General features: G+C 45.4%; 1 protein-coding gene across 1 annotated transcript in view; it reads right to left on the bottom strand.

Moving 5' to 3' along the window:
• The window catches only part of LOC124007534 (Kv channel-interacting protein 1-like), a 53652-nt gene extending 40555 nt beyond the window's left edge, over window positions 1–13097 (bottom strand). The window contains exons 1-2 of the mRNA XM_046318175.1: window positions 12749–13097; window positions 12107–12458 (exon numbers count right to left, since the gene is read on the bottom strand). Of these exons, the coding sequence (XP_046174131.1) occupies window positions 12107–12194 (88 nt within the window). The 5' untranslated portion in view covers window positions 12195–12458; window positions 12749–13097. The remainder of the gene's footprint in view (window positions 1–12106; window positions 12459–12748) is intronic.
• Between the last annotated feature and the right edge of the window lie 926 nt (window positions 13098–14023).

Genomic DNA, 14023 nt, shown 5'->3' with positions numbered 1-14023 from the left:
GATTAGAAGTTAGATTCTACCAACATAGACAGGGCTCTAACTCTTCTAGCTCCACAATGAAATAGGGTGCAGGCCAGGCAGCAGGCTGTTAGCCAGCCTGCCAGCTTAGTGGAGTCTGCCACTAGCACAGTCAGTGTAGTCAGCTCAGCTATCCCCATTGACACCGTGTCTGTGTCTCGACCTGGGTTGGGCAAAACTAAACATGGCAGTGTTCGCCTTAGCAATCTCACGAGGATAAAGACCTCCTTCATTCCTGTCATTATTGAAAGAAATCGTGATACCTCACATCTCAAAATAGGGCTACTTAATGTTAGATCCCTTACTTCAAAGGCAATTATAGTCAATTAACTAATCACTGATCATAATCTTGATGTGATTGGCCTGACTGAAACATGGCTTAAGCTTGAGGAATTTACTGTGTTAAATGAGGCCTCACCTCCTGGTTACACTAGTGACCATATCCCCCATGCATCCCGCAAAGGCGGAGGAGTTGCTAACATTTATGATAGCAAATTTCAATTTACAAATTTACAGGCCTCCTGGGCCATAAACAGCATTCCTCATTGAGTTCCCTGAATTCCTATCGGACCTTGTAGTCATAGCAGATAATATTCTAATTTTTGGTGACATTAATATTCACATGGAAAAGTCCACAGACTCACTCCAAAAGGCTTTCAGAGCCATCATCGACTCAGTGGGTTTTGTCCAACATGTCTCTGGACCTACTGACTGTCACAGTCATAGTCTGGACCTAGTTTTGCCCCATGGAATAAATGTTGTGGATCTTAATGTTTTTCCTCATAATCCTGGACTATCGGACCACCATTTTATTACGTTTGCAATCGCAACAAATAATCTGCTCAGACCCCAACCAAGGAGCATCAAAAGTCGTGCTATAAATTCACAGACAACACAAAGATTCCTTGATGCCCTTCCAGACTCCCTCTGCCTACCCAAGGACGTCAGAGGACAAAAATCTTTTAACCACCTAACTGAGGAACTCAATTTAACCTTGCGCAATACCCTAGATGCAGTTGAACCACTAAACACTAAAAACATTTCTCATAAGAAACTTGCTCCCTGGTATACAGAAAATACCGAGCTCTGAAGCAAGCTTCCAGAAAATTGGAACGGAAATGGCGCCACACCAAACTGGAAGTCTAGCTTGGAAAGACAGTACCGTGCAGTATCAAAGAGCCCTTACTGCTGCTCGATCATCCTATTTTTCCAACTTAATTGAGGAAAATAAGAACTATCCAAAATGTTCAAAAAAGCAGCATTCCCCAAGTGAGGATTGCTTTCACTTCAGCGGTAATAAATTCATGAACTTCTTTGAGGAAAAGATCATGATTATTAGAAAGCAAATCACGGACTCCTCTTTAAATCTGCGTATTCCTTCAACGCTCAGTAGTCCTGAGTCTGCACAACTCTGCCAGGACCTAGGATCAAGAGAGACACTCAAGTGTTTTAGTACTATATCTCTTGACACAATGATGAAAATAATCATGGCCTCTAAACACACAATTAATCTTCTCCTTTCCCCCTTCTGATGACCAGGTGGCGAATCGCATCTCTGCATGTCTGGCAGACATATCAGTGTGGATGACGGATCACCACCTCAAGCTGAATATGCCGGCAAGACGGAGCTGCTCTTCCTCCCGGGGAAGGACTGCCCGTTCCATGATCTCGCCATCACGGTTGACAACTCCATTGTGTCCTCCTCCCAGAGCGCTAAGAACCTTGGCGTGATCCTGGACAACAAACTGTCGTTCTCAACTAACATCAAGGCGGTGGCCCGTTCCTGTAGGTTCATGCTCTACAACATCCGCAGAGTACGACCCTGCCTCACCAGGAAGATCCCTTACGTCAATTAACTAATCACTGATCATAATCTTGGTGTGATTGGCCTGACTGAAACATGGCTTAAGCTTGAGGAATTTACTGTGTTAAATGAGGCGCAGGTCCTAATCCAGGCACTTGTCATCTCCCGTCTGGATTACTGCAATTCGCTGTTGGCTGGGCTCCCTGCCTGTGCCATTAAACCCCTACAACTCATCCAGAACGCCGCAGCCCGTCTAGTGTTCAACCTTCCCAAGTTCTCTCACGTCACCCCGCTCCTCCGCTCTCTCCACTGGCTTCCAGTTGAAGCTCGCATCCGCTACAAGACCATGGTGCTTGCCAACGGAGCTGTGAGGGGAACGGCACCTCAGTACCTCCAGGCTCTGATCAGGCCCTACACCCAAATAAGGGCACTGCGTTCATCCACCTCTGGCCTGCTCGCCTCCCTACCACTGAGGAAGTACAGTTCCCTAAAAACTCAGCTCAGTCAAAACTGTTCGCTGCTCTGGCTCCCCAATGGTGGAACAAACTCCCTCACGACACCAGGACAGCGGAGTCAATCACCACCTTCCGGAGACACCTGAAACCCCACCTCTTTAAGGAATACCTAGAGGATAAAGTAATCCTTTCTCACCCCCCTTAAAATATTTAGATGCACTATTGTAAAGTGGTTGTTCCACTGGATGTCATAAGGTGAATGCACCAATTTGTAAGTCGCTCTGGATAAGAGCGTCTGCTAAATGACTTAAATGTAATGTAAATGTAAACCTTCAAGCTGCATACTGGACTCTATTCCAACTAAACAACTGAAAGAGCTGCTTCCTGTGCTTGGCCCTCCTATGTTGAACATAATAAACGGCTCTCTGTCCACCGGATGTGTACCAAACTCACTAAAAGTGGCAGTGATAAAGCCTCTCTTGAAAAAGCCAAACCTTGACCCAGAAAATATAAAAAAACTATTGGCCTATATCAAATCTTCCATTCCTCTCAACATTTTTAGAAAAGGCTATTGCGCATCAACTCACTGCCTTCCTGAAGACAAACAATGTATACGAAATGCTTCAGTCTGGTTTTAGACCCCATCATAGCACTGAGACTGCACTTGTGAAGGTGGTAAATGACCTTTCAAGTGGTCTACACGGACAAGGCCTGGTTTAGATCTTATCTGTCGGATAGATATCAGTTTGTCTCTGTGAATGGTTTGTCCTCTGACAAATCAACTGTAAATTTCGGTGTTCCTCAAGGTTCCGTTTTAGGACCACTTGTTTTCACTATATATTTTACCTCTTACGGATGTCATTTGAAAACATAATGTTAACTTTCACTGCTATGCGGATGACACACAGCTGTTCATTTCAATGAAACATGGTGAAGCCCCAAAATTGCCCTCGCTAGAAGCCTGTGTTTCAGACATAAGGAAGTGGATGGCTGCAAACTTTCTACTTTTAAACTTGGACAAAACAAAGATGCTTGTTCTAGGTCCCAAGAAACAAAGAGATCTTCTGTTGAATCTGACAATTACTCTTAATGGTTGTACAGTCGTCTCAAATAAAACTGTGAAGTACCTCGGCAATACTCTGGACCCTGATCTCTCTTTTGGCGAACATATCAAGACTGTTTCAAGGACAGCTTTTTTCCATCTACGTAACATTGCAAAAATCAAAACCTTTCTTTACAAAAATGATGCAGAAAAAATGTATCCATGCTTTTATTACTTCTAGGTTAGACTACTGCAATGCTCTACTTTCCGGCTACCCGGAGAAAGCACTAAATAAACTTCAGTTAGCGCTAAATACGGCTGCTAGAATCCTGACTAGAACCCAAAAATGTGATCATATTACTCCAGTGCTAGCCTCCCTACACTGGCTTCCTGTCAAGGCAAGGGCTGATTTCAAGGTTTTACTGCTAACCTACAAAGCATTACATAGGCTTGCTCCTACCTATCTCTCTGATTTGGTCCTGCCGTACATACCTACACATACGCTACGGTCACAAGACGCAGGTATCCTGATTGTTCCTAGAATTTCTGAGCAAACAGCTGGAGGCAGGGCTTTCTCCTATAGAGCTCCATTTTTATGGAATGGTCTGCCTACCCATGTGAGAGATGCAAACTGGGTCTCAACCTTTAAGTCTTTACCGAAGACTAATCTCTTCAATGGGTCATATGATTGAGTGTAGTCTGGCCCAGGAGTGTGAAGGTGAACAGAAAGGCTCTGGAGCAATGAACCGCCCTTGCTGTCTCAGCCTGGCCGGTTCCCCTCTTTCCACTGGGATTCTCTGCCTCTACCCCTATTACAGGGGCTGAGTCACTGGATTACTGGTGCTCTTTCATGCCGTCCCTAGGAGGGGTGCGTCACTTGAGTGGGTTGAGTCACTGTTGTGGTCTTCCTGTCTGGGTTGGCGCCCCTCCCTTGGGTTGTGCCGTGGCGGAGATCTTTGTGGGCTATATTCGGCATTGTCTCAGGATGGTAAGTTGGTGGTTGAAGATATCCCTCTAGTGGTGTGGGGGCTGTGCTTTGGCAAAGTGGTTGGGGTTATATCCTTCCTGTTTGGCCCTGTCCGGAGGTGTCCTTCGGATGGGGCCACAGTGTCTCCTGACCCCTCCTGTCTCAGCCATTATTTATGCTGCAGTAGTTTGTGTCAGGGGGCTCGGGTCAGTTTGTTATATCTGGAGTACTTCTCCTGCCTTATCCGGTGTCCTGTGTGAATTTAAATATGCTCTCTCTAATTCTCTCTTTCTCTCTTTCTTTCTCTCTCTCGGAGGACCTGAGCCGTAGGTCCATGCCTCAGGACTACCTGGCATGATAACTCCTTGCTGTCCCTAGTCCACCTGGCCGTACTGCTGCTCCAGTTTCAACTGTTCTGCCTGCAGCTACGGAATCCTGACCTGTTCACTGTGCTATCTGTCCCAGGCATATTATTTGACCATGCTTGTCATTTATGAACATTTGAACATCTTGGCCATGTTCTGTTATAATCTTCACCCGGCACAGCCAGCAGAGGACTGGCCACCCCACATAGCCTGGTTCCTCTCTAGGTTTCTTCCTAGGTTTTGGCCTTTCTAGGGAGTTTTTCCTAGCCAACGTGCTTCAACACCTGCATTGCTTGCTGTTTGGGGTTTTTGGCTGGGTTTCTGTACAGCACTTTGAGATATCAGCTGATGTACGAAGGGCTACATAAATACATTTGATTAGATGGGTTTATTAGTCACATTCATCGATGTAATCACAGGGTTCAGTGAACTTCTTTTGCTCCGAGCTCCAACAGTGCAGGTAAGTAAATCAGAGGGACTGCATCTCAGTGCTAGAGGCGTCACTACAGACTCTGGTTCGATCCCGGGCTGTATCACAACGGGAGTCCCATAGGGCGGTGCACAATTGACCAACAAGTCGTTGATGTTGGTAACCAGGCCTGGCACTGTCATGTCGTCAGCAAACTTGATAATGGAGTTGAAACTGAATGAGGCAACGCATTCATGGGTATACATGGAGTACAGGAGGGGACTGAGGATGCACCCTTGTTGGGCCCCAGTGGTGAGGATCAGTGTGGAGGAGATAATGTTGCCCACCTTCACCACATGGGTCCAGCCCGTCAGGAAGTCTAGGACCCAGTTGCATAGGGAAGAGAGCTTTGTGATGAGCTTAGAGGGCACTATGGTATTGAAGGCCAAGCTGTAGTTGATGGACAGCATCCTCACATATGCATTCCTTTTGTCCAGGTGGGTGAGGGCAGTGTGCAGTGCAATGACAATTGTGTCATCTGTGGATCTGTCAGTGCGGTAGGTGAATTGGAGAGGGTCGAGTGTGTCGGGGAGAGAGGAGGTGATGTGGTCTATGACTGGCAACTCAAAGCACTTCATGATGACAGTAGTGAGTGCTAAGGGTCGGTAGTCATTCAGTTCAGTTAATTTACCTTTCTTGGGCACAGGGATGATAGTCGACATCTTGAAGCAGGTTGGGATAATCGCCTGAGCTAGAGAGAGATTGTAAATGTCTGAAAACACAACAGCTATCTGGTCTGCACATGCTCTGAGGGTGCGGCTAGGGATACCTTGCAAGAGTTAACTCGCTTGAATGGCCTCCATACATCCTCCGTGTGGACCTATCCCCTGTTGTCCTCAGGGGCTCTCCTCGTCAGCTCAGAGTCATTATGCTCGAAGCGGGAGAAAAAGGTGTTTAGCTTGTCCCGTATGGCGGTGTTGGTGTTCTAGGAAATAGTTACACCTTGTCTTCACATTTGGAGCAATGAACAAGGAGAGAATAATGTGACAATTCTGTCGGATCAAATATCTTTCTCAATCCAGAGTAAAAACACTGGAATATCATATAGCTGCTTTAACCTTAGACACAAAAATGCCCTTTAATTAACGGACCATGCATTCTTAATGAATATCAATTGGTTGACTAGAAAACATGGACCTTTACTGTTGTCTTGGGCCTGTTGTGATTGTAAAGAATTGATAGGCGTTGGGCCAAGGAGGTCATAAGTCATTTTAAGAGTTTATAGTACCCCCGCTGCCATTGAATGTAATACAGGCTTATAAACAGAGAGGGGGAGGGGGGTGTCATAGTGATTTGCAATAGCAATAGACATATAGCAATAGACCACATTTATGTGTCATTATTATTATTTAAATATGTGTGTTTAATTTGAAAGCTCAAATGGACAGTGAGCACTGAGCAGTGATGTCTAATGGGCCAAACTAAATACTTTCTCTGACTTTTATCAGAGAAGATGGGGTCATCCTGCAGGTGCATTTTTGAAACAAATTAAATCTTTGTTAGAATCCATTGAGTCTAAGTTAGGTAGGGTTTCCTCCAAGGTCGAGAGAGAAGTACCTGTTGTACACTCCAGTCGCTAACAAGCTAATTGTATCTGTGGTCTCTCTCTCTCTCTCTCATTTTATCACTCCATTGCTCAATATTTCGATAACTTTCCCTCCTCTCATTCCACCTGCTCTCTCTGAGTGTTTCTGTGTGTGCTGAGTGGATGACTGGTGTAGCAGAGGAGCAGTCCCACGGCACTCCAGCTAGTCCCTGCAGCCTGCTGATAGGAGGCATCCCAGCCAGCCCCTGCAGCCTGCAGATAGGAGACACCCCAGCTAGCCCCTGGCAGTTAGGAGGCACCCCAGCCAGACCCTGCAGCCTGTAGATAGGAGGCACCCCAGCCAGCCCCTCCAGCCTGCAGATATGAGGTACCCCAGCCAGCCCCTGCAGCCTGCAGGTACAGTGGGAGGCACCCCTCCCAACCTCATGCAGCCTGCAGATAAGTGGCACCCTAGCCAGCACCATGCAGCCTGCAGATAAGATTCACCCTAGCCAGCACCATGCAGCCTGCAGATAAGAGGCACCCTAGCCAGCACCATGCAGCCTGCAGATAAAAGGCACCCTAGCCAGCACCATGCAGCCTGCAGATAAGAGGCACCCTAGCTAGTACCATGCAGCCTGCAGATAAAAGGCACCCTAGCCAGCACCATGAAGCCTGCAGAAAAGAGGCACCCTAGCCAGCACCATACAGCCTGCAGATAAGAGGCACCCTATCCAGCACCATGCAGCCTGCAGATAAGAGGCACCCTAGCCAGCACCATGCAGCCTGCAGATAAGAGGCACCCTAGCCAGCACCATGCTGCCTGCAGATAAGAGGCACCCTAGCCCGCACCATGCAGCCTGCAGATAAGAGGCACCCTAGCCAGTACCATGCAGCCTGCAGATAAAAGGCACCCTAGCCAGCACCATGCAGCCTGCAGATAAAAGGCACCCTAGCCAGCACCATGCAGCCTGCAGATAAGAGACCCTAGCCAGTCCTGCAGATAGGTGGCAACTCAGGTCAGGTCCTATCAGCCTGTGTTTATGGCTGAGGTCACGATGCACCCCAGGCATACACATACACACAAATCCAGAAATACACACAAACCTATGTAAATACCTGTATACACACACAATCATCTTGTTCTCATTATTTACTCATTGTGTGAGGAAAGAGAAGAGGTGGAAGAGAAGGGTGGTAGTGTTGTGAGTCTGAAAAAAATGTTTGCTGGATCTAATGTTACATTTACATAAGACACTGCCGGAGAAAATTTGGCATCAGAACATTCCAGCTGTGCCAATGAGAGAAGAAAAATTATTTGTAATGAGAGGATGAAAGGACAGAGGCTACAGTAAAAAGGAAAGATACTGGAACATAAGGAAATCAACAGGAGAGAGTTGGAGGGAGAGGGTGAGAAAGATAATGAAGCCTGAAATGGAAACGGTAAAGAACATCTTGTAAACTGACACTTCAATTGTGTCTTTAGCCTCAAGGAGAGGGTAGTGAGAGGAAGGTCCTAGTCCTGCATGAATTCAGGTTTAGAATCCACACACGCACACACTGAAACACACACGCACACACACACACACACACACACACACACACACACACACACACACACACACACACACACACACACACACACACACACACACACACACACACACACACACACACACACACACACACACACACACACACACACAGATGCGCACACACACGCCCCCACACACACACACACTGCTTTGCACAATCCAGAAAGGCAGCGCAGGCACAAAGACAAGCTTATGTTGAAATATCACATTGAAGGCTGATACAGCATTAAAGTAAAAGTAATGTGGCCACACACACACACACACACACACACACAACACACACACAAATCCCCGAAAGGTAAAAAGCACTCAGGTAACAATGCTTTTCGCCAGAGCGTGAGGGAATGGTTTTACTTCTGGTTTTACTTCCAAAAGGGCCAGATTGATCGATTTTCAAAAAATGTCAAGCACTTTTTCATTTTCCTCCAGTCCTTACAGTACCACACAGATCTTACAGTACCACACAGATCTTACAGTACCACACAGATCTTACAGTACCACATAGATCTTACAGTACCACACAGATCTTACAGTACTACATAGATCTTACAGTACCACATAGATCTTACAGTACCACACAGATCTTACAGTACCACACAGATCTTACAGTACCACATAGATCTTACAGTACCACATAGATCTTACAGTACCACAGGGATCTTACTGTACCACATAGATCTTACTGTATCACACAGACCTTACAGTACCACATAGATCTTACTGTACCACACATATCTTACTGTACCACACAGATCTTACAGTACCACATAGATCTTACTGAATCACACAGATCTTACAGTACCACATATATCTTACTGTACCACATAGATCTTACTGTACCACACAGATCTTACTGTGCCACACAGATCTTACTGTACCACACAGAGCTGTAAAGCAGGGTGAAAAATAAGAGCGCAAGTCCTGTTTTTGCTCACTGTAAAATACCATCAAACAGAGACACACCATTCCACGATAGGCCATGCTAAACCGACCATACTAAACCGACTGTGGCACCTAGATTAGGGTTGCCATGGGAAACAGCTCACAATTAGCATATTTTCAATGGCTGATTGTAACTGTTGCAGGCCATTTCTGTGGACTCTTTTTTCAGTTATTGAGTCTATTTGTCCATTTGTGATAGTTTTTGCTCGTGTGCAGGTTTTTGCTCATGTGTCCACACACACACACACACACACACACACACACACACACACACACACACACACACACACACACACACACACACACACACACACACACACACACACACACACACACACACACACACACACACACACACACACACACACACACACACACACACACACACACACACACACACTATTGGCTTCTAGGATTCAGGGGTGGCAGTTAGCCTAACGTTGGACCAGTTACTGAAAGGTCGCTGGGTCGAGCTGACTAGTTGGAAAATATGAGGATATGACCTTGAGCAAGGCTTGAGTGAAAAAATTAGGTAAACAACCTCTCCCTCAACGTCAGCGAAACAAAGGAGTTGATTGTGGACTTCAGGAGGAACCAGGTTGGGCACTCCCCCATCCTCATCAACATTGCCACTGTGGAGAGAGTCAAAAACATTTATCCTGCCCCAACCCCCCAATCGACACTTATCATTGTTACAGCTGTAAATATGTACAGTTTCTTTCCTTCTTAATGCATTTGAGCCAATCAGTTGAGTTGTGAGAAGGTAGGGGTGGTATTCATAAGATAGCCCTATTTGGTAAAACACCAAATCCATATTATGGCAAGAACAGCTCAAATAAGCAAAGAGAAAAGACCGTCCATAATTTCTTTGAGACATGAAGGTCAGTCATTGTGGAAAATGTCAAGAAATGTGAAAGTTTCGAGAGAGAGACAGAGAGACTCTGACAGTAGTGCCAGGAACTGGCCAGCCTTTATGCTTAGTTCTCAACACTTGCATTATCAAGCATCAAACCAAAACTGTCAGTTAGAGGGACTGCTCAACTACCACTACTGAGTGTTATCAGGCCCTGTCAAAAAGTCTTAGCTCCAGTGAAATGTTCACAATTGTGGTTTAATTGAACTGCCATCTAATACTGCCTGGTTCATTTGACAGTGATGGATTGGCTAGTGTAGATGTTGCAGCCCAGAGAAAGTGAACAGGTTCTTCTCACTTTTTCCAGCCTGTGATATCATCGAGAACATAGACTAATGGCCAGCGTCTGAATGATTTGATTAGTCTCCATTGAAGAAACTCAATAAAAGGGTGCTGAACCTGAGGAGCCAGAGCCCGTGCCTCCAGCCACTCTCACAGCCTTCTGCAGACACCAGGTAGAGCAGGCAGTGTGTGAAGAAGAGGACGATATAAAGTGGACAATAGAGGAGCTTTATTAGTCAAAGTGCTGTATATAGAAATAGAGCAGCATTTAGCTATCTGTCAGGTCTCCCTGAGCTGTGTTGCCACAGTGACACACCATGCAGTGCTTTTCTGCTGATGTGGGGATAGGAGGTGAGGGATAGAGACAGCAGGCCACTGACACCAGAGGGAGATACAATCAGATAGCTGTGTGAAGGAGGTAAGGAGAGAGGAAAATGCAAGGATAAAGGACAGGCGTAGGAGAGGACCTGGTGAAACAGGAGGGGGAGGTAGAGAGTAAAGACACAGAAGTTGCCTAGGGGGAGTAAACAGAGGATACGCCAGTGTCACAACTTGAGCTCATCACTTAGTTCCTCAGGGGCGATGACGGGGCAACAACGGGGCATCACTGGATGGATGTGACACCACTGTTCACTACTGTCAGCCTCAAGCTTGACCCAGCACCAAGCTAATGTCACTGTTACCCTAGCTAATGTCACTATTACACTAGCTAATGTCACTGTTACCCTAGCTAATGTCACTATTACATTACATTACATTTAAGTCAACTAGCTAATGTCACTGTTACCCTAGCTAATGTCACTATTACACTAGCTAATGTCACTGTTACCCTAGCTAATGTCACTGTTACCCTAGCTAATGTCACTATTACACTAGCTAATGTCACTGTTACCCTAGCTAATGTCACTGTTACCCTAGCTAATGTCACTATTACACTAGCTAATGTCACTATTACACTAACTAATGTCACTGTTACCCTAGCTAATGTCACTATTACACTAGCTAATGTCACTATTACCCTAGCTAATGTCACTATTACACTAGCTAATGTCACTATTCCACTAGCTAATGTCACTGTTACCCTAGCTAATGTCACTATTACACTAGCTAATGTCACTATTACACTAGCTAATGTCACTATTACCCTAGCTAATGTCACTATTACACTAGCTAATGTCACTATTACACTAACTAATGTCACTGTTACCCTAGCTAATGTCACTATTACACTAGCTAATGTCACTATTACCCTAGCTAATGTCACTATTACACTAGCTAATGTCACTATTCCACTAGCTAATGTCACTGTTACCCTAGCTAATGTCACTGTTACCCTAGCTAATGTCACTATTACACTAGCTAATGTCACTATTACACTAGCTAATGTCACTATTACCCTAGCTAATGTCACTATTACACTAGCTAATGTCACTGTTACCCTCGCTAATGTCACTATTACACTAGCTAATGTCACTGTTACCCTAGCTAATGTCACTATTACACTAGCTAATGTCACTATTCCACTAGCTAATGTCACTATTCCACTAGCTAATGCCACTATTCCACTAGCTAATGCCACTATTCCAGTAGCTAATGTCACTATTCCACTAGCTAATGCCACTATTCCACTAGCTAATGTCACTATTCCACTAGCTAATGTCACTATTCCACTAGCTAATGAAAAAAAGTAGAAGAGCTAAAGGAGTGTCAGTTGAGGAGGGTGCAGTACCTTTAGTGAGGGTCCCAAAGACGAGTCTGCGTAAAGACTGGATGAACTTGAGCACCCCCTGTCTGCAGCGGCAGGTACAGCCAGCCATCTTGACACAGAGACAGAGAAAATCCCTGGAGACAATCTGCCACTGTCCTTCTCACCCACAGTAGAGTAGGCAAATAGTCTCTCAAAGGGTCCTTATAGGAGAGAGGAATGCCTCCTTCAAAGTGTTGATAGGAGTCTAAGGTGGAGAAATATATCCAGTGGTTCCTTACACGCGAAGGAGGTATCCTTTGAAATGATCCTGGTAGAAAACAAAAATCTTCTTGACAAGGTCCTTAGAGAAGAGATTGGATCCTCACTGGGAAAACTGTGAGGAAAGATGATGTCGTGTGTAAGTTAGAGGTACCTGTCTTCAGCGCACACACACACACACACACACACACACACACACACACACACACACACACACACACACACACACACACACACACACACACACACACACACACACACACACACACACACACACACACACACACACACACACACACACACACACACACACACACACACACACACACACACACACACACACACACACACAAAACAGCCAACAAGTGACACAAAGAGATGTTGGTAGGTAAGAAATACTCGGACCTCCGTCTCTCAAACTTTTAAAAGGAAAAGTTGTTTTCTGCTGTCGGATGAGAAGGGAAATATGAATAACCATCGTGGAGAGCCGAGTGCACTGCTGAAAGTTCCCTGTGTCCATGGAGATGACGAGTACCTCCTCTCCCCTCCTGTCCTCTGTATTTATGTCTATTTGATCACCCTCTATCTCCCCCTTTCTGGAGTGTTTCTCTGCATGTCTCTGTGGATAGCCAACGGGGTCTCGCTCTGTGTGTTGGCTGGTCCTCTCTGGGCTGCTTGTAAGCTGGAACCCTGCGGCTGTGCTGTGCTGCTGTGTAGCTCTGCTCCAGGACAGATCGCTGCAGCAGAGAACCCCAGCCACCACCCGACCGCTTGTGCTTGTGTTCTCTCTCTCTCTCTCTCTCTCTCTCTCTCTCTCTCTCTCTCTCTCTCTCTCTCTCTCTCTCTCTCTCTCTCTCTCTCTCTCTCTCTCTCTCTCTCTCTCTCTCTCTCTCTCTCTCTCTCTCTCTCTCTCTCTCTCTCTCTGTCTCACACACATACACACTCACACAAATCAGAAAGGAATAAGAAAATAAGAAAAGAAAAGTTTATCAAGTGCAAAAATCCTGAAAAACAGCGTGAATCGAAACTGAAACGAGCCAGAGTCCATCTACCGACGGAGTGCCTGGAGCAGGTGTAATTTGGATTGAGGCTCAGTTCAAGACCAAGCAAACTTATAACCCCCGGCTTGTCAAGCAAAATTCAAAGCGGAGCTGGACAACATAGAAACTAAGAAAAGAGTGGGTGGAATGTACAGTACAATCCTCTGCCTCTGATGTAAAAAATCAACACAAAGCCCTCAGAAAACAGTATTTTGAACATGCCCAAACCAAGTCCCATTTAATAGTTGGAAGAATATTTTGCATCTTCAAAGAGGTAGGCATGTTGTGTAAATCAAATGATACAACCCCCCCCAAAATCACTTTTAATTCCAGGTTGTAAGGCAACAAAATAGGAAAAATGCCAAGGGAGGTGAATACTTTTGCAAGGCAATGTACAGCAGCATATTTAATCTGAATTGAAACTATTTGAAAAAATAGTACAGTGCTCTCCCAAAATCAGCCTAATGCTCGAAGAGGCTACTAGTTTGAATACAAAAATAGTTCCTTGATTGTATACATCAAACTTCAGCTGGCAGATAAGAATGTACCAGCTAACATTTTTGTTGATCTTGTGGAACTGGAGGAATTATCTGATGGGGGAATTGTTCGTAATCTGTAATCTGCATTAGAGGGTGTAAAG

This window comes from Oncorhynchus gorbuscha, linkage group LG20, assembly GCF_021184085.1.
Source record: "Oncorhynchus gorbuscha isolate QuinsamMale2020 ecotype Even-year linkage group LG20, OgorEven_v1.0, whole genome shotgun sequence".
In the NCBI taxonomy this organism is placed as follows: Eukaryota; Metazoa; Chordata; class Actinopteri; order Salmoniformes; family Salmonidae; genus Oncorhynchus; species Oncorhynchus gorbuscha.
This window is presented reverse-complemented; position numbering and strand designations above follow the sequence as displayed.